The sequence below is a fragment of the Peromyscus maniculatus genome, chromosome X, assembly GCF_049852395.1.
Source record: "Peromyscus maniculatus bairdii isolate BWxNUB_F1_BW_parent chromosome X, HU_Pman_BW_mat_3.1, whole genome shotgun sequence".
NCBI lineage: Eukaryota > Metazoa > Chordata > Mammalia > Rodentia > Cricetidae > Peromyscus > Peromyscus maniculatus.
This window is the reverse complement of record NC_134875.1, coordinates 81,052,184-81,077,626: the sequence shown is the minus strand read 5'-3', so window position 1 is coordinate 81,077,626 and position 25,443 is coordinate 81,052,184. Positions and strand designations below refer to the sequence as shown.

Below are 25,443 nucleotides of genomic sequence, written 5' to 3'. Positions count from 1 at the left end.
TGTTCATCCTATTGTCTGAAGGTGGCTATAATAGAAATCTTTTATTTTTTTGAACAAAACCTCATACGAGAAAGACCTATTTTTAAATATTTGCTGTAGTGTGTGTGTGTGTGTGTGTGTGTGTGTGTGTGTGTGTGTGTGTTGCCTTCATGTATGTCTGTGTACCACATGTTTGTCTGGGGCCCACAGAGGCCGGAAGAGGGCATAAGATCCCCTGGAACTGGGGTTGTAGATGGCTGTGAGCTGCCATGTGGGAGCTGAGAACTGAACCTGGGTCCTTTGCAAGGGCAGTCAGTGCTCTTAACCACTGAGTCATTTCTCCAGCTCTTTATACTAGTATTCTTTACACATCATGTTTCTCTGGCCATATGTGTGTTGAAAATGCAAGACTGATGAATATAAGAAGGTAAAACACAGAAATTTAAAATGTCTTACCTGCAGTCATGACCTGAATTAAAAGCTGTTGAAAATTTTGTTTTTTTAACAGCTGATGTGGAATGTGCTGTTATACTACATCCTGTAGCGTAGCCGTTTGGACAGTAAAAATCAAGCAGGATTTTACAGGTAATTGTAAAAGCAGGAAGTTAAAGATTGTTGTAGTTAACTTGGACATATTTTCCATGTGGCACCAGCTTATATTTGATACGCAATTCTAGAGAAGAATGAATATTCTAAAGTTCTACAGCATGCATAACGTGACATTTTGTCTTCAGAAAAGAACCTTGGAAAGCATTTTGAAGTTTAGAATGAACATCTGGAGGAATGATTATGGCTTATTTCCTCCTTTCCCTTAATGACCATTGTTTTGGCATGACGGATTGGCTTGAGATATTTGCAGATGCCCTCCAGTGATAAAGTTAAAGCGATTCTCAAGTGAAGTGGAACTCAACTTCTGCACAATCCTACGGTACTCCAGCTACAGAAGGTCAGTGCAAGGCAACACTTGCTAAGTTCAAACACTATAGATTGCCTTCTTTCCTCCTCGGCTATTTTTATTCATTTCGACATAAGGAAATGCTAGAGCTCCTCCAGTCCGGATATGTTTGCAGTCTAAAGATAAGGGGAAGCAAGCGCATCAGATGCTCTCAGCTGAGGGGTGGTCTGGGTGCACAGGGCAGAACAGTCAGGAAATAGCTGCCTTAAGGACTTCAACTTTTAGGAGCCTTTATCTGAAACTCTCCATCTTGAAATATTCCCTCCACAAAATATTTACCTAAGCACCCAAATTGGATTAGTTTGGTTCATAGTTATTTTTTTCCTTTTATTTTTTGTTTTTGTTTTTGCTGTTCTTAGTAAGATTTCAAATAGTACTTTGTAATGCTTCTCACCTTCACTGAGACTTTGATTTCATGATGTCTACTTCCGGAGCATGTGTTTAAAGTTCTTAGAACGCACATTGATTACTTTTTTCTGTTAAAATGGGCAATAGGAAATGGCTGAGCAAGGGAGGTTGTTATGAAAGTCTGCTCACATCGTGTAGCTGTGCTCCCAGCCTTTCCTCAGCACTCTTTCAGAACTCGTCTGTCTGGTTTAGAGTATCTGCTGTGTTGTACTTTGATAGGGTTCACAGTATCAACTTTTCTTGTGCAAGCAGTTCTATGTTCAAAAATGCGTTTCCAGGAGATAACCAAGCTAAACCCCTCAGAGCAATGATCATCAGAGACAGTTCAGATGAATTTTTGTAAAATAATAATTACTATGTATCTAAAATAATAATTTATGACCTTTGTAAAGAGGTCCATAGCCTAGCGTGGTAGGTGTGCATTATTAATTTTGCAAAAGGCAAAGATTAATCTCTCCATTGAGAGCACAATTGTTTAATTCAATACTGAAAGACAAGAAATGATGCGATGGTCTTCTGAATCTTTTATTCTAAAACAGTTAAAGCCTATCTATAGCAGAACCATCATAAGCATAGTACATGGAAGATCACAGAGGCTTATGGGCAGAATTATGTTCAAGTTCTCCTTTCGAAATTTACAAGCCAGGTGATCTTTGGCATGTCACTTAACTGCTGTAAACCTTAGTTTTGTCATCTTTGAATGTGACAAATAGCTTTTGCTTTGGCTACTTCACAGGGTTGCAGTGAGGATCAGATGAAATCATAGATATAAAAATACTTCAAGAACCATAAAGTATCATACAATAGACGTTGCTGTTCCTGGGAGCGCAGCTTGTCTCTTTGATATGGCTTTAAAAATATATGGCAGTGTTTACTTTTTTATTTTTTAAATAAATTTAAACTCAGAAAGCCATCAATCCCTAAGCCATACTAATGCGGTCCTAAGGCCAGAGTGACTGCAAAGAACCATTTCCCCAATTGTCAATGCCTTTTTCAGTGTAAGGACAAGCTGTGACAGGCCTCATGCCCCCTCAAATGACAGGCATAAGCTAGGTTAGAGAGGAGGAGAAACAAAGAAGGGATAGGAAAAGAACAAGGCCATGCTCGTTGTGGATTTGCTTGTGCTTCTGGCACATTTCTTGAGATGAATTTATATTCAGTTATCATCTTTTAACAGTGAAGTAAAGCATACAGCAGCGGGCTTCAATTTCAGTATTTGATTATGGGCTGGCTAGGGGAGCTAAGGCAAAATGTGTGAAATACAATGTTGTTTACTTTGTGATAAAGGTAAAGACTCACAATTAAATGGTAGCCCACTGTGTTAAGGATCAAGAAAGGTATGTAAGAAAGATCAAGGCTCACACTTCCCTGCTGATTGGATGCAGCAGATTTTCTTCATATTTATAGAAGTAGCTCAGCATGCAGATGGAATGCCAAATAGGTCATGGAAACCTGAGGAATAGGGAATAGATCTTGTGCTGTGGAAAGGGGCCAAAGAAGAGATATCAAGATGTGTAGCTTGGTGAAATGTTTCCTATTTGAAGAAAATGCATGAGAACACCTCATCATTCTGCTTGTAGATTGTTTGAATTAGAAATTTTGATATCCATTATGTAGCTCCTGATTCTTAAATATCTGAACTGATTAATCAAGTTGAATAGAAAGTGTAATTTTCTATACTACTAGGAATAAAGCACTGATTCATAATTTAAATATTTTGAGCTACTTAGCCTCTCAGTGCCTTGTCTTTTTCTCTTCTCTAGTTCCTTATAATTTGTATTCTGACCATGTGATTTTGTTCTTTCCCTGCTGCTTTACTGCTCCAGCTTAGCTGGGATAGACCTGTTATAAAAATAAGGCTCTTGCAAATTTTCTAAAGTAATAACCAGTAGCTCTGCTCACATTCGTATTTTCCTATTCACATCAGCTTAGAGAACTCTCACTGTGGATACTTTCATAACTGTACAATAGTAGAGGAAAGGGATTTCTTTGAGAGTCTAACCAGCTGAAGTTGACAAAGGACATATTTCGTGATATTTTACCTATACACATATTCAAATGGAAAATCTACCTTTCTCTTTTAAAATAGATGGGATGGGATAGGACTGATATCTCCAAGTAGGAGAAAGATGAAAGTAAGTTGCTTTTTGTTTTTGAGATTTTGTGATAATTATTAGAATCAATATCTGTTTCATTGGATCTTAGCCAGTATTAGCCCTGCTTCTCTCAATTCTCAACCCACTGTTTGTCAGACATTTTCAAAAGAGAGGGTGGGTGTGGTGGCAGATGTCTTTAGTCAGTTCCAAAACTCAAGACAGAGAGAGACAGAGGCCAGCCTGGTCTACAGAGAGAGAGTTCCAGAACAGCCAGGGCTACACAGAGAAACCCTGTCTCAGAAAACAAAGCCCCACCCACCCCATAAAGTGCAAAAGAGACTCCTTGTTTCATTTTGTGCTTAAGTGCAAGTCAGTTTCTCTTTCCAACAGAAATTTTGCAGCTCCCATTTAAACATGAAATTACTAAGTATTTTCTAATTCCTGTTAACTATCGCTCTCGCTCTCGCTCTCGCTCTCGCTCTCGCTCTCGCTCTCGCTCTCGCTCTCGCTCTCGCTCTCGCTCTCGCTCTCGCTCTCGCTCTCGCTCTCGCTCTCTTGTTTTAAGAAACTATTGATTTGTAATTAATTTCAACATTTTTTTTTCAAATATATAGCTGATAAGAAAGGTTTTTAAAACTCAGCCACAGACATAGATTTTAAAGAGTGGGTCAGCAGAGCGGTTACTCTCCCTGAGCATTAGCAAGAGAGTCACAGACGACACAAAGCTTGTTTAACTGGAATATTTACTCAACCGTTTCTTAAACTTCAGAATATTCAACATGGAAAACTAGTTTTTACTGCCTTGCCTTCGGATAACTTCATTAGTAGGTATTTCAAAATGCAAATGGATATAGTGTGAGGAGTGCTTCATTTAGAGAGACTATGCATTTACTTTGGGGGGGAACCAATCAGGATTTTTAAAAACTTACTCTCCAGTATTTGATGAAGTAGCTGAAGACTGTTGTCGCAATGTACAGGCAATAGAGAACGGAATAAGCTAAGAACTGAAGGAAAAATTTGTAGTTGGAAAATCCAATGCAGTTATTAACCCTAAAAAAAGAAGAGAAAACCAATTTGAAATCAGGACCTATTGACTGAGAACACACTTAAGTGGACTAAGGAAAGGAGGCACATGACTCCTGCTGCTTCATTACAGAGACAGAGGTTCCTTAATAGAAACAGACTGTAAAAACAAGTTCACACCTCACTTGTTTCTCTTTTGATTTACCAGCACAGAGTCACCTGAACTACCTAACAGCTTTAGAATGGCTCCTGAAACACCCAAGCAAACCTAGATTTTCATTGCTAAAAACATGTTAGTAGCTACACTTTGACGAGCTCTCTTTGTAATTGGGTGATTCCACATTGGTTTTTTTTTTTAGGTCAGACACACAACTTTTTTTTTTTTTTTTTTTTTTTTTTTTTTTTTTTTTTTTTGTTTTTTGTTTTTTCGAGACAGGGTTTCTCTGTGTAGCTTTGCGCCTTTTCTGGAACTCACTTGGTAGTCCAGGCTGGCCTCGAACTCACAGAGATCCGCCTGCCTCTGCCTCCCGAGTGCTGGGATTAAAGGCGTGCGCCACCACCGCCCGGCTAGACAGACACACAACTTTTATAGAAGAATCGCTGAACTTAACTATCTCTAACATTTCAAAATCAAGTCAGCTAGAAACAGAAACAAATTGCATGATGTTGAAGAAGAGAAATACTTGTGCTGTATTTCATTACTGTGCTCAACTGCTAAAGTTAATGGACAGGAGACTATTAGCTTTGTGACCTCAGGGACTCACTACCATACCTTTACTGATATTTTCATCTTTGTTTTAAAATGTTATTCCTCCCCCCACCCCCGGGGCTAAGTACAAAGTACATTGAATTACGGCAGCAAAAAATGGGCATGCTTCAACTCTGCTTAGGAAAGTGGGTATATTAAACAACTCTGACCCTTTTAGAGGTTAGAAATGAATCAAAAGGACAATACCATGGGCAGTGATGGTCCATTTTTAAAACACACCTGCAAAGAGGACAAAATACAGTGTGATAAGTGTGGCTCTGGAAATGAAGAAACACTTCAAAATTGAATTCAAGGTGTTAGCAGTATTTTTTACATAGTTCCAGCAAAACTATCTACAGACTTCCACTATGGTAACTCCAAAATTACTGCCTCCTAAATTACTCCCAGGATGATCCCAGCAACATTATGGGATTATGCTTGCAGCAAGTGACAACTCTAGAAATACAGTCTTGAAAGAGATAGGGAATGCCAGAGTATCGATACAGTGAAAAAATTCAAGATGCCATCTTTAGTTTTGTTTACTTAGTTCAATAATAATACAAGGGAAATATGCGCCCGTGTTTGAATCAAAGGTAAGAGAAATATGGGTGGAATAGGCACTTAACACAAAAATGGGTTTTTACAAACCTGGAACTATTTGAGAGACAAAGTAAAATACAATGTAGGTTAATAACACAAAATAGAAAATAAATATATCTCTTCCTCTGTATTGATTCAAATGACTGAATAAACAAATAAGTGTGGCAGAAGGGACACATCTCCTAATGCAGATGTATTCCAAATAATTTATGCATCTATTTCCTTCAGGGAGAGGAATTATAACTTCCTATTACTTCAGTGTGGAGTTATGTATAGTGACTTCCATCCAAAGAATAATTCAGAAATGAGAAGAGGACAGAATAATTTTATACTGGAAACACCTGACAAACATCAATTGAGAAAGATGTTCAATATTAACACCGTAGTCAAAAGTCAGGTTTATATGTACCCTTGATACCATGTAATAAGAATAGTACTTTAGCTCCATGGTCTGCTACACATTCCCCCATTATAATGATCATGAGGAAAGAGTGAACAAATTTTAACTAAAGAACGATGTATAAATCATCTGATTCTTAATCCTCCAAACTATAAAGGTTATCAAAGCCAGGTAAAGTCTGAGAAATTGTCATGGATTAGAGGACCTACAGAGACATGATCACTTAATGGAATGTGCTATGCTGGATGGAATCTTGAAACAGAAAAAGAGTATTAGGGGGAAAGTGAGGATTATCTAAAAAGTATATTCCACTTAAAAGTTATATATAAATCATCCAACAGATACACAGACACACACAGACACACACAGACACACACACACACACACACACACATATATATATATATATATATAATGACATCTAGACAAAGATATTTATATAGCATTGGTTTGAATAGCAAAAGCTGTAAATTACATGGAGGTTCACTAATAGAATATTTCACTTTCTATAATTAAGCTATATTACAATAGAATACAAAGAAAAACAATGTCCTGATATTGGTTTATTAATTTTACAAATACATCATACTAATGGAACATTAATAATAGGGGAAAGTGTGTGTTGGACATATGAGAACTCTCTTCACAATAAATCTATAAATCTGAAATCATTTAAAATAAAATGTTTCTTTTGAGAATGCAATATTAGTTTTCTATTTTTAGACTAGAATGATTATCACCCCTGTGAAAGTGTTTGGCATGTGTTCATTATGCCTTAAAAGAAATGCTCTTATCTAGGCATGGTTACATGTTAGGATCAGTCATTTTGTTGTCTAGGCAACCATCAGTGGCCAGCATCAGCCCAGAGAAAGTATAGTTGTCACTTACATAGCACAGACAGAACAGTGATGGCAGCGGTCTGGCTTGATTAGATGGCACCGGTCACAGAACCGTACAGCTACAGGAAACAGAAGGTAGTTAGTTAGTGAGAGTGCAGGGTCAAAATAAGACCCTACTGTTTACTAGATTGTGGATAGATGTTACGGGCTACAGAATGTCTTATGCATCTCAAGCTACCAAGCAAAAGGTAAAAAGATAGCAAATTGTGGCAGCCAATTTTTGTGTGTGTTTTGGATCAGTCTGAAGACCACCTTTAAGGAATGAAAGAAGGAAGAAAAGTTTCATAGATAACTGACCACAAGGTTTGAATTATAAACTAACTACTATCAACTGTTTCAGTGATTCGGGAACTCATTTAGTCTGTTTATTTCAACTTTCCTCTCTGAAAATAAGAATCTCCTATTTCCAGAGGCTAGACTGTATAAGATAGATATAATTCCTACATGATAAAGAATATGGTTCTTAGGATAACAATTTGGAGGACAGAAGAGACATTTTAGCTAGAACAATTTGTTGAATTTCTCATCTTACAGATAAAGAAACAGAAGCCTGTGCCATATCAAGTGCCATGATCAAGGCCATGACACAGCAAATGAATAGCACGGCTCTAAGCTGTACAGTTGTTTTTCTGACTTCTTAGTTTTGGTTTCTATTCATATATATATGAATCCTCTCCTCCTTCCTTCTTTCTTTCCCAATTAAAGGCATTTATTACTATTCTCAGTTTTCTCTACATTTACTGATACAGTATTGCTATGTATAATTGTATAATAGTATTATTTAAAACATAAAGGTATAGATAATTTGAGAAATATAATAATAATTCTAAAGTGTGCATTGAGCACATAAAAATGATTTAACACAATAGGCTGCAAATTCAGCAGAGTCCTGTGTTCATTTCTGCTAATGAGTGTTTGTGTGTACGTGTGAATAGCGGGGGGGGGGGGTGGAGGAGGGAAGGAGAGGAAGAAAAACAGAGTATCATTTCTCAGTATATGCCTGCAATAGTTCTATAATTGATCATTCGCCCTTCATTGTTGCTTCCATACATTACTTAATATACAGAGTTGCTAGATGATTTATTAAAAAGTAAATCAAATCACATTATTATCTACTTGACCCTCAGTGAATTTCCAAGATGTTAAGAATAAAATCCAAATTCTGTATCATAGCTTGAGGCCTCTGCCTAACTTTTCAAACATCCTTTGTACCATTGTCTATTCTCTATGCTCCGGTGACATCGGCTACCTCTCTGCCCTTGTAAAATTGCCTATCTCATGGCCTTTACAGTTCTTTATGTCTTTAGTGATTATCTCTGTGCTCTTTGAATGGCTTGATAGCTAGTTTTGTCCACTTAATTGGTGTGCTGGTTAGTTTCTGTCAGCTTGATACAAACTGGAATGAACTGGGAAGAGGGAACCTGAACTGAGAAATGAGTTCCATCTGACTGGCCTGTGGGCATGTCTGTGGAGTATTTTCTTGATTGACGATAGATGTGTGAGGGCCCAGCTATCTGTAGATAGTGCTATCCTTGGGTACTGGTCCTGGGTTATAAAGAAAGCTAGCTGAGCAAGCCATGGGGAGCAATCCAGTAAGCAGCATTTCTCCAAGGTCTCTGCTTGGGTTCCTGCCTTGAGTCAAGCTGCTTCTTGTAGATGTAACCAACCATCTTATTAAATAAGAAACACAGAACCAATGCAAAGAAGAAAGCCAAGAGATCAGAGCTAAGAGCCTTACCCGCCTGCTGCCGCTAGCCAAGAGACCTCTCTGAACAGGGGGCCTACTTCCTGTGTGTTTGTCTTTATATAGTCTTTCTGTTCTGCCTTCTCATTGGTTGTAAACCCAAACACATGACTGCCTCATCACTGCCTGTATGTACAGCCCTCCAGGTTTTCTATGGTATTGTGATTAAAGGCGTGTGTCTCCAATGCTGGCTGTATCCTTGACCACACAGAGATCTACCTAGCTCTTCTACCAAGTGCTGGGATTAAAGGCGTGTGCCACGAATGTCCAGCTCTGCTTTGGCTTGCTATTAGCTCTGACCACCAAGCAACTTTATTTATTAACATACAAATAAAATCACATTTCAGTACAAATAAAATGCCACCATATTTCTCCTTTTCTATTTTAATAAAGAAAAAAAAGCAAAAGGTTATAACTAACAAAAGAAAAACTATATACAAAAGTACAATAACTATAGACAATATATACAAGTAATAAATACCTAAACAATGACTAGTCCATTTGTATTTGACAAATTCAGATAAAATAATTTCATTATCTATCCTATTTTGATAAGTCCAAAATGTATCTAATTCACTTTCTATCCTAATTAATCTTCAACTATAACTAACTAACCTTCAACTATAACTAACTAATCCTCAAATATAACTAACTAATCTTCAACTATAACTAACTAATCTTCAACTCCCTCAGAGACCCAAGAAGGAAATAATATTAACTAACAAAATAAAAACAGGAAGTGCATGCAAGCAACTCAGAGCAGCAGTTCAGCTGAGAGCCATTGGGATGAGGACACAGAAGCTTACAGTCTGAGGAAACGAGACCAGCTGAGGATCTGTCGAGGTGAGGTAGCTGTGGCTTATTCTGTCTCTCTGATTTTCCAGTGTTCACTCCAATAACTGGCCTCAGGTTTGATTTTATTAACAAGAACTTTTAAGATTCATGCTACAGCTTCTGCCCAGTGTTTTATCTTAGCAACAGAGAAGACAACCGGGTATCTGTATGTTTGTGTTCCTATGTTGAGTCACTGCCTTGACTCCCTAAGTGATGGAATGCTACCTAAAAGTGTAAGATGAAATAAACCCTTTCCTCTCTGAGTAGCTTTTGGTCAGTGTTTTATCACAGCAACAGAGAAATGAACCAAAACAATTGGGTACCCACATTTTTGGTTCAGATTTATATCACTGTGGCTATGAGGATATTTCCAGAGGAAAGTGGCCTTTGAATTGGTAGAGTCAGAAAAGCAGAACATCTGCAGTGTGGGCTGGCTACATTCAATCCAAAGAGGACTTTAATAGGAAAAAAGGGGGCAGAGAAAGGGAGATTCTGCTCTCTTCCTGACTGCATTAGCTGGGACATTAGTTTCCTGCTGCTCTTTGACGAGATCTTAAGCAATTTGAACTCCTTTTTCCTCAGGTCTTCAGATATGAACCGAAAATTGCATCATCAACCCTCTGGTTTTCAAAGTTTTGGATTTAGCCTAGCATTTACACTCTTGGTTTTCCTCATGCTTAGGCCTTTTACCTCAAACTGGAGTTATACCATCACCTTTTCTGGGACTGCAGCTTTCATATGTGAATAGTGGGAGTTTCCAGCTTTTGTAGTTGCCTGAACTAAATTCTCATAATAAATTCTATCTATCTATCTATCTATCTATCTATCTATCTATCTATCTATCTATCTATCTATCTATCTATCTATCATCTAGTCATCTTTCTATCTTATCTAATCTACTGGTTATCTTTCTTCAGAGTACCATAAGTAATATAGCTTTTGGTACTGAGACTGATTCTAGAGGGAAAAAATTGAAATGATTTTTTTGAATTTGTCTCCAGTTTGACTTTCTGCAAGTGGGTTGCTTGTGTTATTCAAACTAAGTTTTTAAAATGTGATTTAATTAAACTAATTACTACATTTCAGTATTAAAAATGGTTCTGATAATCCATGGCATGCTCTGGCAGTGCATATGTATAAAGTATCTCCAATAAATGCTATCAGTTACCAAAAGAATCAAGGAGATAGGTGACTGTATATATATATTTGGACATTTTAAGAAAACTGACAAATATGAGGTTGGCTTGTTGTTCCTAACAGCACTGGAAGAGTAATGAAAGAAAGGAATGAGATATGGGTTTCAAATTTCCTGTGCACGAACTATATAAATGACCTGAAAGTGTCTATGCTTCTCCTGAAGGAGATGCTTATCTCATAGCCACAGAACAGGGATTAGTGAAAATCAAATACAGAATTTCATCTTGAGACCACTTAAATCACAATGCAAGTTGAACTCCTGGTCTTGTAGGATGTTAACTGGGGGCACTGACTGTGAGACAGTAGGATTCTGTGAGAAGACCTGTTGAAGCTAGGGATATCAAGCTCCTAAATTCTGTTGAATCTTCTTTTCCAGAAAAAGATGCTTCCCTATTACCAGTGAACAGCAGCCTCTTCATTATCAATGACATTAGCTTTTCCATTTCTGAATGAAGGGATGCACCAGGAAACTGTGACTACCATACAATACAATGCTGATTCTCTCCAGGACTCACTCTTCTTTGACTCTAGATCTACAATTAGACTAAAGCATCAGCATGCACATAAAGGTAAGGTGCATAGTGTGACCCATGAGGATGTGCAATACATTTGAAAAGAATTACATGAATTTTGTAATATAAATACATAAATCCAGAGGAAATGTATGGGAACAGATATTAAAGATATAGGGCAATGTTGGAAGGAATATAAAGTTAGATATGGGTGAAATTTAATAAAGTATAAATAGAGATTCTGCATTAAGGTTGAAGATTAGGAAGGTCAAGTACTACACATTCTTGTTTCCATGTGGAAATTAAAAATGTCCATAGATGAAGAATGTAGAATAGTAGTCACTAGAAGTGAGAAAGAGTTGTAGGGAGCAGGATAGGAGTGCATAATTACTTTTCTATTGCTTAGATAAAACACTATGATCAATGCAACTTATTGAAGAGTTTTTTTTTGGGGGGGGGGCTTATGGTTCCAGAAGGTTAGAGTCCATGATGGTGGAACAAAGGCATGTGTTTTGAACCACTAGACTGAAGCAGAGAAAACAAACTTGAAATTGTGTGAGTCTTTACACTCTCAAAGTCTGCCTTCAGTGACATACTTCCTCCAGCAAGGATACATTTCTTCAGCCTTCCCAGAGAGCACCACCAACTGGGGATCAAGTATTCAAATTCACAAGACTATAGGGATATCGTATTCAAACCATCACAAAGGGGTTGGATAATGGGCATCAAAACACAGTCACAACAGGAGGAATAAATTCTAATGCTCTACAGCATAAGAGGGCTGCAGTGACTTATTGTGTATTTTATAAAGAATGTGAAGAAAGGAACTGAAAGTTTCTCAATGTACAAAAAAAATGATAAATGCTTAAGAAGATGAAAATTCTAATTATTCTGATTTACTATTGCAGACTTTATATTTGTTTCAAATACCATATTGTGCCCCATAAATATAAACAATTAGTCTCTCTCGATAATAAAAAAATAAGACATTAGAAAGTAAACAAAATATATTTCTGAGTATAATTTACCATGTATGCATTAGTTAAAATTCTCTGTTTTTAAATCATATTTTCTATACTACTACTTAAAATTATATGCTTTTCTATGTGGTTTCGATAAGAATTTCCATACCCAACCAATGTCTCTACCCACCCAGAGTCTAGCCAGCTGAGTTCAATCAGATCCATCCCTTCACATACTCCCCAACCACCAAATGGAGCCTGGGTCCCACACCCAATGCCCTGGCCTAGTCTAGTCAATCTGGCTTGCGCCACCCCCAACCTCTAGGCTCTGGCCAGGACCTGTGTCATCTATCACCAACCTATAGACCCCTCATGTGCCCATCTAGCCTTTCCTCCCAGCCAGGCCCTGCAAAACTTGCACAGGGTCTAGCCATATGAGTTTGCCTGATCGTCCCCATATCCCCAGGTTTATCCTGGGCCCCACATCCAGTGTCTAGGCCTATTTGGGACAGCCCTGGTTTCACTGCCCACAAACCATAAGGCCCAAAAACTACATCCAACCTCTCTTCCCAGCCAAGTGCTGCAATCTTCTGCCAGAGACTAGCCAGGTGAGTCCACTTGATCATTTCCTCCAAATCCCCTTCTCACACCCATAGAATGAATGAGGGAGAAAAATCTCCAGTCAATGGCATAGAAGGATCTTCAATAAGGTCCTAGAAGAAAACCCCCAAACTAAGGAAAAACATACCCGTACAGATACAAGAAGTACACAGAACACCAAATTGACAAGACCGGAAAGACTATCCCCATGGCATATCATAGTTAAAATACTAAGTATACAGAACAAAGAAAGAATATTGAAAGCTGCAAGAGAAAAGACACAAGCCACATGTCAAGGAAGCCCATGAGAACAATAGCTGATTTCTCCATGGAAACTCTGAAAGCTAGAAGTGCTTGGAGCAATGCATTCCAAGTTCTAAAGGACCTTGACTGTCAACCTAGACTAATGTACCCAGAAAAATTATATGTCATAGTTGAAGGAAAAAAGAAAAACTTCACATGATACAAAGAGCCACACAATTTTTTATAACCAGCAGACCAACCCTAAATAAAATACAGGAAGCAGTTCTTCAGCTGAAGAATAAACATAGCCAAGAGACTGTAGAAGGAAACAAACAAAGCTGTAATTATGGAAACATGAAGTACCACTGAGAACACAAATAACAACAAAGAAACAAAAACACAATGGTTGCAATCAACACACGTCTTTCAATTAAAAACTTTAAATATCAATGGCATCAATTCTCTAATCCAAGGACATATGTTGGCTGAATGGATCAAGAAACAAAATCTATCTTTCTGTTGTTTTTAAGAAACTCATCGTAGCTTTAAAGATAGGCACCAATGGAGAAGGAAAGGATGAAGAAAGTACTTCAATAAAATGGGACCAGGAAGCAAGCAAGCATTGCATCCTAATAGCTGACAAAATAGACTTTCAACTAAAACTCACCAGAAGTTAGAAAAAAGGGCATCTCAGTTTAATCAAGGGAACAATTAAACAAGAAGATATTACTACCTTAAGTATGTGCCCAACAAATTCTGGTACACCTAATTTCATAAAAAGCATACTACTGAAATTAAAGACACAGACTAACTAACCTCAGTTCACTAATAGTAGGTGATTTCAATGCCCTATTTTTTCCAATAGACATGTCATCTGGACAAAACATGAACAGAGAAACATCAGAATTAGTTGGCTTCATATTAAATGGACTTAACAGATATCTACACAAACACCAGAGGATATACAGACCACATCACAAAACACAAAACAAATCTTAACAAATTCATAGATTGAATAAAATTCATGTATCTTATCTGACCATAATACAAGAAAACTTAAAATTGACAGCAAACTTCTAGTAAATACACAAACTTATGCAGATTAAACAACTCAATACTGAATGAGTGGGTCAATGGAAAAATAAAAAAACTTCTTGGGACTAAATGAAAATGAAAACACAACACAAAGACCTCTGAGACACTTTAAAAGTAACCCTAAACAGAAAATGTATAGCTTTAAGTGCCTATATTAAAAAATCTTTATAAAAATAAACGTAATCCCCAATTTAAAAAAATCAGAAAGAGCACAAATAAATGACTTACTGATAAAACTCACACATTTGGAAAAACAAGAACAAAGCAAACCCAAACCCAGTCTATGGAGAGATAATAAAAATTAGAGCAGAAATTAATAAAATAAAAGCAAAAAATTACAAAAAGAATCAATGAATCTAAGAGCTGGTTCTTTGAGAACATAGACAAGATTGACAGACCCTTGGTACAACTAATCAAAAGGAAGAAAGATATAACCCAAATTAGAAACAAACAGGGAAACAGTATAAAAGACACAAATAAATTCAGAATATTGTAAAGGAATACTTAAAAAAAACCTGTATTCCATTAAGCTAGAAAATCTTAAAGAAATGGATGAATTTCTTGATTCATCCAATTACCAAAATTAAATCAAGAAGAGATCAACAACCTAAACAGATGTATAATAAACAAGGAGATTGAAACAGTAATAGCAAGCCTTCTGACTTAAAAAAGTCTAGACCTAGATGGATTCACAGCAGAATTCTACCAGACTTTCAAAGATCTATAGCCAGTATTTTTAAAAATATTTTTAAAAAGAGAAACAGAAGGAAACTCCTTTTAGGAAGCTGTAGCTAGAAGTTTTCCTGGTCTCACCTGGCACCAAGTTCCCACAGCCATTTATAAAATTCCTGTGTCCCCTCTTGCAGCCTTGAGGCATGGGGAAGGGCTTGGACTTGTGAATGTGAAGGCCTTGCCTTCTTGTGGGTGGGATTGGGGGGTGGGTTGGGAAGGGGAGGCTAGGGGGACGGGAGGAGGGAAGAGGGGGATCTTTGATTGGTGTGTAAAATGAATGAAAATATTTTCTTAATAAAATTCCTGTGTCCCGCCTGGTCCTGCAACCACTCAGACCCAAGTAAATACACAGAGGCTTATATCAATTACAAATTGCATGGCCATGGCCTATGCTCAAATTTCTTGCCAGCTAGCTCTTATATCTTAAATTAACCCATGTCTATTCATCTATAAGTTGCCAAGTGGCCATGGTTTACCGGTCTGCTGGCATGTTGTTTCTTCGATGGCAGCTGGCATCTGCTTTGCCTCTCCCTTTCACTTCTTATCTATCTGTTTGGATTTACCAGTTGCCTCTAAGCTGCCTTGCCATAGGCCAAATGGCTTTATTTGTCAACCAATAAGAGTAACACATATTCACAGTATACAGAAAGACATTCCCCCATCAGGGAGCCAGTATTTATATATTATAAAAACTAAGTAAAGGCACAAAAAAAAAAAAAAAAAAAAACTACAGGCCAAATTCCCTGATGAATGTAGATTCAAAAATCATAAATAAAATATTTGCAAACAGAACACAAACATACATCAGAGAGATTACCCACCCTGATTGAGTTGATTTTATCCCCCAGATGAAGGTATGGTATAATATATGCTAGTCAATAAATGTGATAAACCACATAAGTGGACTTAAAAATTAAAATCACATTATCATTTCACTAGATGCAGAAAAAGTCTTTGACAAACTCTAACATTTCTTCATAATAAAGTCCTAGAGAGGGTAGGACTAGAGGGAATATACAAGAGTGTAATAAAAGCTATATGAGAAAGCCACAGCCAACATATTTCTAATAAGCAAGGAGATCAATACAGAAGGAGAGAGAGGCAGGAGGGTAAAATGATACTAAGGATGTCTGAAAAAGTCATAAAGAATTATATTATTATCTATTTACCTAACATTACATATAATACATAGAAATATATATATATATATATATATACATATACATATACATATATATGTATAGGGTTTAAATGAAAAATCTCCCACCTGGGCATATAATGTACCCATAGAGCCATAGATGATCTAATAAAAACTTCAATGCTAAGCATAAGAAGCCCTCTTTTGAGTTGTTGGTCAGGGTTGTCCAAGAGACTCCCAAAACATACAGGCTATTGATCTTGCCCTTGGTTGCCTCCCAGGGGTTTAAGGTAAGTCCCTATTGCTGAAGAAGCCATATACTTTGGATATAGGACTCAGAAGATTCAAACTGACCAGCTTTCGTGGTACCATGCAAGTTTCCAAGGGAGGGAAGTAATCAAGAGTCCTAGTCTGCTATGACATCTACAAACTACAATAATGACCAGCATGGCATAAAAATCCTAAGGGTGCAGCAGTGGTGTGCATACCTTGGCAGTAACCAGTAGCTCCCTAATTAAACTTAAGACCTGCTCAACAGAAGGGAAATCACAGTACTGGGAACCTACCCACCAACTCAGGGCTAGCGACATCATGGATCATGAAGGAGAACCTACAGACTTCCACTTTACTAAACCAGCATAGTCCTGAACTACATCCTAAATAATTATTCTTTTTTTTTTTTTTCTTTTTTTTTTTTTTTTGGTTTTTCAAGACAGGGTTTCTCTGTGTAGCTTTGCGCCTTTCGTGGAGCTCACTTGGTAGCCCAGGCTGGCCTCGAACTCACAGAGATCCGCCTGCCTCCGCCTCCCGAGTGCTGAGATTAAAGGCGTGCGCCACCAACGCCCGGCCTAAATAATTATTCTTATATCCATAGATTTGTATAGTTCTCAACACTCATCAACAGAACATCTCTGTGCAGCAGAGAGTATTACAGAAAAGTACAACTGACCAAAATGCAGAGCTGTGGAGTCCAGTCCCAATGGATACCTCTCTAATACAATTCCTGCTCCTAAAGCTCAGGGAACTTCACAGAAGAGGTGACAGAAGGACTGTAATAGAGAGGAAAAGGAAGTCTGCTGTGAGACTGTGTGTCTCTTAGGAATGTCAGAGCAGCTATGTCCATGAAATCTCATCAACAGGACTGCCTAAACAAAACCCGAACAAGGACAGCATGCTAACATGGAAGGAGGAAACTGCACAGGGCCTCAACCCTAGACAAAGAACTATAAGCAACTAAGGAATGCTGAGAACAGGAGAAACAATCTTCCCCAGGGAAGAAAACACCAATTGGCTATTCAATACCAAGTAGTCAGCCCTGAAATCATACACATACAAGTATTGTTATATGGAATGAGCTTTTTGTATTTACATATTTAGGAATATATATAAACAATTAAAGAAATAGAAGTCACGAATTTGAGAGAAAGCAAGGGGTTGCATGAGAAGGGTTGGAGGGAGGAATGGAAAAAAGGGGAAATGATGTAATGATGTAATTTAATAAAAAAAGAATTTCTACTCCATAAAAGAACTGGCCTGTCTAATTCTGTATTCCTATTACTTGGACCAGTGTCTCACCCATATTATTCACTTAAAAAATTAGTGTTATGGAAGTTTTTTATTAGCTACTTTTCTTGTCTATGTGATAAAATACCTGCATAAAACAACTTGAGGGAAGATAGATTTATTATAGATTATGGCTTAAAAGGATATAGTCCATCAAAGAAGGGAAGGCATGGAGTAGGAGTGCCACGTGGCTGTGATGGTGGGTGGGCCAGGGGACAGAGAAAGAGGAATTCCACAGCGGCTTTCTCCTTTTCTCTTTTTATTCAGTCGGTGACACCAGCTCATAGGATTGTGTCATTCACATTCAGAACAGGTCTGTAAGAGCCCCCAGAGTCACGTCCATGGTGCATCTCATTAATGTGCCTTGCTCTGCCCCCTCCTCTTTTTTTCAAGATAGAGTCTCACTCTGTACCCCTGGCTGGCTTAGAACTTGTTCTATAGACAATGCTAGCCTCAAATTCAGAGAGATTCACCTGCCTCTGCCTTCCAAGTGCTGGGATTAAAGATGTGCACCACCACACTCTACTCTATGCTTTCCTTAATTCAATTAAGTTGACAATCAAAATTAATCATCACTATTTTCAAAAACCCACTAAAATAGGGTTAGGAGTACAAAAAACCACATGTATCAAACAATACCCAGATTCAACAAGTTCAATAATGTGCCATTTTTCTTCATTGTGTTTCTTCCACTGGCTCCGTTACTTCATCATTTAAAGGAAATATTGAAAGAACCACAGACATTTTAGTATGTATGAATACTTTGAAAAAAATAATAAGTACTATAACATTGCCTCTCTCACAAAATTAACAGTAAGTCTTTAATGTTATCTAATCAAAATTTCCTCGTCGGTCATATTGCCTCCTAATAGATATCTGCTGAATAAACAAGCGGTGAAGAAATGAACCCGTGTCTGACAGACAGCACCCTTTCCAAAGCATGATGCAGCAGCAGAACCTTGGTTTTCAGACTTTCAAAGGTGGAGAACCATCTCTGCAAGGACTGTTCCATTCATCCAAATGAAATGCAAGAGTAAAACTCCACAAAGGATATGTAACCACAGAAATGGTGATGCATCTTCATTCATTTATTACCACGACAACGTTTATAGCAAACTGATTCATACTAGCTAAGTATTGGAAATAACTCAAATGTGTATCAACCACTAAGGAGATAAACAAGCTGTTATATTCATACAATGTAATACTTCTAAGCAATACAAAGAATGAAATACACAAAAATATGAATGAATATCACAAATATGCTGACTAAAAGGGTGCATACTTGATTCCACTTATACAAAATTCTAGAGCAGGCAAAACTATCAGAATAATCATTGTAATAATATTGTATATATGTATGAAGATTGACTGGGTAGGAGTATGGCAGAACCTTTTTGAAGTGATGGTAATTTTTTTAGTAGCTTTGATTATAGGTGTGTATATTTTTCAAAACATGTTGAACTGTACACTTAAGATTTTTGCATGTTTCATATGCAAATTTTACTCACAAAAGAATACATATTTAGGTGGCTATGTATTGATGTTTTTATTTGCATTAGAAATATGTTTTAAATGTATCAGAAAAAAATAAGATGATCCAATGAAAAACAGACAGAGGGTTGGATATAAGGACAGGAATGTGATAAGCAGTATAATAAAATGTTAGTGGTAGAACCCACCAGGGTATGACAGTTACTTACAATTCTCTCAACTTTGATAGGGGGTTAAATTTCTTTCTAATGAAATGTGAGTTTGAGAAGACGGGAGGAAAAGGGCCTGTGTAGCCTGACCACACAGATGACTCGTTGCTCCTTACATTCCTGCTAGCTGACTCTCCGATGAGATGATGAACTTACCTCCACTCCCGGTTCTTGTATACACTGGTAGCTTCTTGGCCATATCCACAAGCATCTGCTTCTGGACCTCAGGTCTCTCTTCATTTTCGTAGCGCTCCTTGTCTGTATAGGACAAGTGGAACTGGAAACACAATAGGCAAGCCTTTACTTTCTCAGGTCCCCAGAAAGGCTTCAAAGCAACCATAACTACCTAAATGAAAGTATTTATTATCTGCCCCTGAACTCCAAATACCAATTTGTCTTATACATTTCTTTGGCTAAGTATCTTATGAAATAGGTGGTGTTCTTTTTTAAATAATAAAAAAAACCATAATGCTTAGACAGATTAAGTATCTTGTTCACAGTTGTACTCAATCAACTTATAAAAAGCAAAGTTGGTCCCAAATGCATTTCATGTTATTCCAAGACTTATACCCGTTCCACTCCATTATACCATGTATCATGGTATACACAGTTGTGTAATACATTGCTGCCAGGATCTCATTGATGAGTAGCCAGGTTTATTGAGTGCCAATTGCTTTTTCATAGGTTCATAATGCTGATGACACTTTCAGAAAAGCTGGATGAAATGGCTTGTGATATTGCCTGCATGATTATAATTTTGCGAATTGGTAGAAATTTGGACATCCTCACTAGTTGATACATAATTTTTGCCAATTTAATGCTCCATTTTGCTAATCTTGCCTAAGATAGCCCAATTATTTTTTCAAAGTAATATAGATTTGAAAACTCTTCTTTAGTCTACACAAAAGGGCAGACAGAGGTGAAAAAGGAAAGGATCTATGGTGAGAATTTCTGGTTTAAACCTTATCATGGACATAAAATAGAAAATCACTTAGGAAAATTAAGACATTTTCTTGATCTAAACTTTTCCCCTATAAAATAAAGGAAATAAGACCTAGTTCAGAAGATTGGTGCAGAGTTGCTGGGTAATAACAAGTAACTCAAAGTATCATTTCGAACTGTAACTATTAATCATTTAAGTCTACTTGATACTGCTAGTCACTTGAATTTTAACTTACCATGTTGTGCCTTATTGTGCTTTTACTCAGTACTTTCACAGGTACTAGTGATCATGAACATCTTTTTATGACTTCATTGGGCTGTTTGGGGTATTCTCTTGCAATACCTATTTGAGAATTTTGTCCACTAAAATAACTAGGTTTTCAGTCAGTTTCCTTTGAGAATGAGGTCTCTGGTAGGTTGGCCATCCTCCAGTGAAGGCCACACATCCAAGAGTGTGTGAGTAACACAAACTATACTTGCTGGGTTTAAAGAAAAAGGAGGACATGAGTGAGTGGGTGGGTAGGTCAGGGACGATGGATCTGAGAGGAATGTGGGAGGTGGTAAATAGGATAAAAGTGCATGAAATTCTCAAACAACTTACAAAAATGAGAAAAAATAGGTTGTCTTTTTATGCTCGATTGTGGCAAACTTTTGTATATTATAGATTCTACTCTTTTGTATTTTTTCTAACAATATGTACCTTTCTTTCAGTCCTTTTTATGATACATTTTGAGAGACAGAAGATCTTGGTAGGAGTGTGGATTTATACATGCAGTTTGGAAAACTTATGTACTATCTAAAGTTAAATGCATATCTGCACTATGGCCTAGCAATTTCACTCCTAGTTACATAGCCAAGACAAATAAATGTGTGTGGGTGAAACATGTACTTAAATATGCCAAAAGACATATATAAGAATGCTCAGACTAGGTGTGTGCATACACACACACACACACACACACACACACACACACACACACACACTACATAAATGTTTAAAAAAAGCAAATTAAAAATAGAACTATACGTATGGTGCATTTCATATTATCATGCCATTCTAACCAGAGTGAGAATTAAATGTCCTCCTGAGGATATGTGGAAAGGCATAGGGGGCATTTGAGGCTGTCACAATAAATATGGTACATTTATAAGCATTTAATTCTTAGCCCTGAGTTTTGCTATGTACTAGGTAGATACATCCTACTAAGAATGTCTTAAACATGTAAATTGTTTACAATCAACCTGGTTGTTTTATTTTTATAAGTTCAATTATACTAACATGAAAATATAAAATTTTTAGATTTTCATTTAAATTTTGATAATTCAAAGTAGTGCCTTGTGGCAGTGCTTTAATCTTTGAGGTATCCTTGTGACTGACTTTCTCATGGGACCCTGTGCTACTTGAAAGGCACAAGAAGAGTTGTTTCTATTTAGATGTGACAAACACATTGTGGTCACTCAACAAATAGTTTAGAACACGATGTCTGGCACAGATGGTATATTTCTGGCACTAACTAAGCCTTATTAAGGATTGTGAAACAGTGAGCTAATAAATGCATTTTGGACGAGGCAACTGTTGACAGATTGGAATGTTGTGAGTATTAGAGAAATTAATATTGTGGCTATTAAGTAGACCCAAAGAACTCTCCTTCCTTTTACACAAATTGAAAATGATAAAGATGTAGTCATAAGCATTAGACATTTGCAGTACTTGATTAAAACCTAACATTATTTCATCAAGTTTAGGTCTACAAAATTCTTAACCACTTAGCCTTTCTACTGACCTAAAAGCTTTCATACACAACATGAAGGGGATACTTAATGTTTATTAAGCTAAAATTAATATAACATGGTATTTTATTTCTAAGGTACATTTAATAGTGAACAAATTTAGTGGCATTCAGCTCCCTCATACTGAGATGTAAACAAAACTACCTACTTCCAAAACATTTCATTACCGCAAGAAGAAATCTTTTACTTATTAAGCTGTCATTCTTGATTCCTTTATCACTAGGCAGACTACAACAGTATCTGCTGTATGGATCTCTATGAATTTGCCTTCAAAAGAGTATGGCCTTTGGTGTTTTGTGTCTTTCAATTACCATATTGCAAGGTTCATCTATGTTGTATCATATGTAAGTACTGCATTCCCATCTATGGCCAATGGTATTTTGGCATGTGTGCATATATAATATATATACAGACATACAGCTATACAATGCAGACATACAATACTTCCCCCATCTATTTTTCCACTGATGAATATTTGGGTTGTTTCAATCTTTTGCCTATAGTGCGTACTGCTGCAACAAAGATTTGTAAATACATATTTACTTGGATTCTTGCTTTTTAACTATTTTGAGTATGAATGGAACTTTTGGGTCGCATGATAACTCCACATTTAACCTTATGAGGAAAAGCATAGCTGTTTTACATAGTATATCTACTGTTGTGGAATATTAGTTTAAGATGTGTTACATTAATTTATGGTGTGTAATATTTGTTTAATGATGCATAAAGATGTGTTGCATTCTTTTATATTGCATTGATTTAACTCTGTAAAGCTGTGTTTCTTTACCTACCTTAAAACACCTGACTTGTCTAATAAAGAGCTGAATGGCCAGTAGCTGGGCAGGAGAGGGATGGGTGGGGCTGCCAGGCAGAGAATAATAGGAGGAGAAATCTGGGAAGAGAAGGATTGAGGAGCAAGAAAGGAAGAAGGAGAGGAGGATACCAGGGGCCAGACACAGAGATACACAGCCAGCCATGGAGTAAGAGGGAAAGAAAGACATATAGTATAAAGAAAGGTTAAAAAGCCCAGAGGCAAAATGTAGTTAAAGAGAAATGAGATAACTTAAGTTAGAAAGGCTGGCTAGAAACAAGCCAAGCTAAGGATGGGCATTCATAAGTAAGAATAAGTCTCCGTGTATTTATTGGGAGCTGGGTAGTAGGCCCCCAAAGAGTAAACAAAACAAAACAAAACAAAAAAACCCAATCACACTCTACAATTTTATATTCCTAGTCAAATTTGGAAGAATTGTGAATTGTTTGCATTCTCACCAATATATGCTATTTTTCATTCATTCATTTGTTTATTCACTTAATGGTTGCCTTCTTGGTGGTTTTGCTGTCTAGATTTGTATCTCCTTAGATTAGTAGTGGTGCTCATGAACTTTTCATGCCTCTAACAGAAAATTGTATATATTCTTTGGAGAAGAAATATCTATTTAAGACCTTTCTGTATTTTACAATTGGGTTATCTTTAGTTGCTGAATTATGAGAATTCTTTATGTATTATGAACACTGGACACAACAGATGTATGAAAATACTTTCTTTTATGCTTTGGGTGGTCTTACTGTTTAGTTTATTTTCCTTCTGTAAATTTTCTTTTCTTTTCTTTCTTTCTTTTTGAAGTTTGGCTTTCTACTTTTCTCTAAAGCATCAAAATAGATTATTTGAGACATTTATTCCTTTAAATGTGTCTGCAACTATCAATTTTTCTAAGAGCACTGCTTATTACACCCTATAATTTTTATTATGCCATGTCTCATTTTTATTCCTATCAAAGTATTTTTAATTTTTCCTGTGATTTCTTACTTGATCCATTGGTTCAGAGTGTGCTTAATGGCCAAGGTACAGAGAATAAGAAACTGCAGAATTCTCAGCCCTAAATGGGATACCTATATTACACCCTCTTCTCCCAAGGCTCAGGGATCACTGAAGAGAAGGCAGAGAGACTGTAAGAGCCAGTGCTAGTAGATGTACACATTAAAGCAGTGTTTTTCACACACAACAGGTCATTGCACATATGGACTTACAGCTCTTGTAGCATATGCAAGACTATGCAGTCTCAAGCCAGACAAAATCCCAGCTTGAAGAGGGGAGTTGGGCAAAAAAGTCCTGCCTATAGCTGAGGAGATATTGGCAATTGATAGCTTCTGAGAGAGGGAAACAATCAGCTTTCTTTAAGGGTGTGGCCCGTGGTAAGTCATCCACCTTCTAGTGGATGCCCAAACACTAAAGAGTATTACATGGGTAGCACAAATGGACCCCATGATTTTTTCTAAGTATGAGAAAGTATGAGGACACAAAGTTGGGTGGGTAGGGGAGGGCATTCGATTTGGAAGGAGTTGGGGTGGGAGTAAATACAATCAAAATGCAGTATATGGAGTATTCCAAGAATTAATAAATGAGAGTACTTAATTTCCCCACATTTGTGAATTTCTAGCTTTATCCCACTGTACTTAGAGAAAACACTTTGTATGGTTTCAATGTTTGAAATGTATTAACTTCTTTGATGGCCTAATAATAGATTGTCTATACTGCAAAGTCTTCTATATGCAATTTGGAAGAATGTATGTTCTGCTATTTGGGGGTAGATTGCTTTATATATGTCCTTTCAGATCCTTCAATCTTCTGTATACTTATCCTATGCACTACTGAAAATGTAGAACTGATGTATTTTTAACTGTTCTTGCAGAAGAGAATTTTCTCAGGTTTTGCTTCTATTTTTCAGGTTCATTTTAAAAATAACTTTAACATATTGATGAACTGACCCTTTTTTGTGGTGCTCAATATCAAATTCAACAACCCACTTGTCAAATGCTCTACCACAGACCCATATTTAGTACATTGACTCTTTTATCAATATATATTGTATTTCTTCTTCTCTTATGTTTGACTTAACTCTCTTAAAAATATTTGTGCTGTGGTGGATCACAGAGCCTCACACATGCACTGTGTCTGAGCCACAACCCCAGTCCTTCTCTCTTTCTTCCTTCCCAACTTTCTTCCCTATGAAGTCAAATGACAATCATTTATTGTCAACCTATTTATGTCTTTTTTACTAATGTTAACTCTATTATAGACAGATTAAACATATATATGATTTTAATCTAGTTTGTTGATCTCAGGCTTTTATAATATATTTTCTTTTTTTTATAATATATTTTCTTGAAATGTCTCATCATGTAACTCGAGTTGTGGAACCCTCTATGTAGAGCATGCTGGACTCAAGTTCACACCTCTGCCTTTAGAGTGCTGGTATTAAAGGTGTGTGCCACTGCACC

At 36.9% G+C, this 25,443-nt stretch overlaps 1 protein-coding gene across 1 annotated transcript in view; it reads right to left on the bottom strand.

Moving 5' to 3' along the window:
* Zdhhc15 (zDHHC palmitoyltransferase 15) overlaps positions 1–25,443 on the bottom strand; it is a 95,831-nt gene that overhangs the window by 31,309 nt on the left and 39,079 nt on the right. Inside the window, exons 4-7 of the mRNA XM_006991564.2 lie at positions 19,588–19,708; positions 7,098–7,167; positions 5,417–5,449; positions 4,368–4,488 (exon numbers count right to left, since the gene is read on the bottom strand). Coding sequence (XP_006991626.1) covers positions 4,368–4,488; positions 5,417–5,449; positions 7,098–7,167; positions 19,588–19,708 — 345 coding nt within the window. The remainder of the gene's footprint in view (positions 1–4,367; positions 4,489–5,416; positions 5,450–7,097; positions 7,168–19,587; positions 19,709–25,443) is intronic.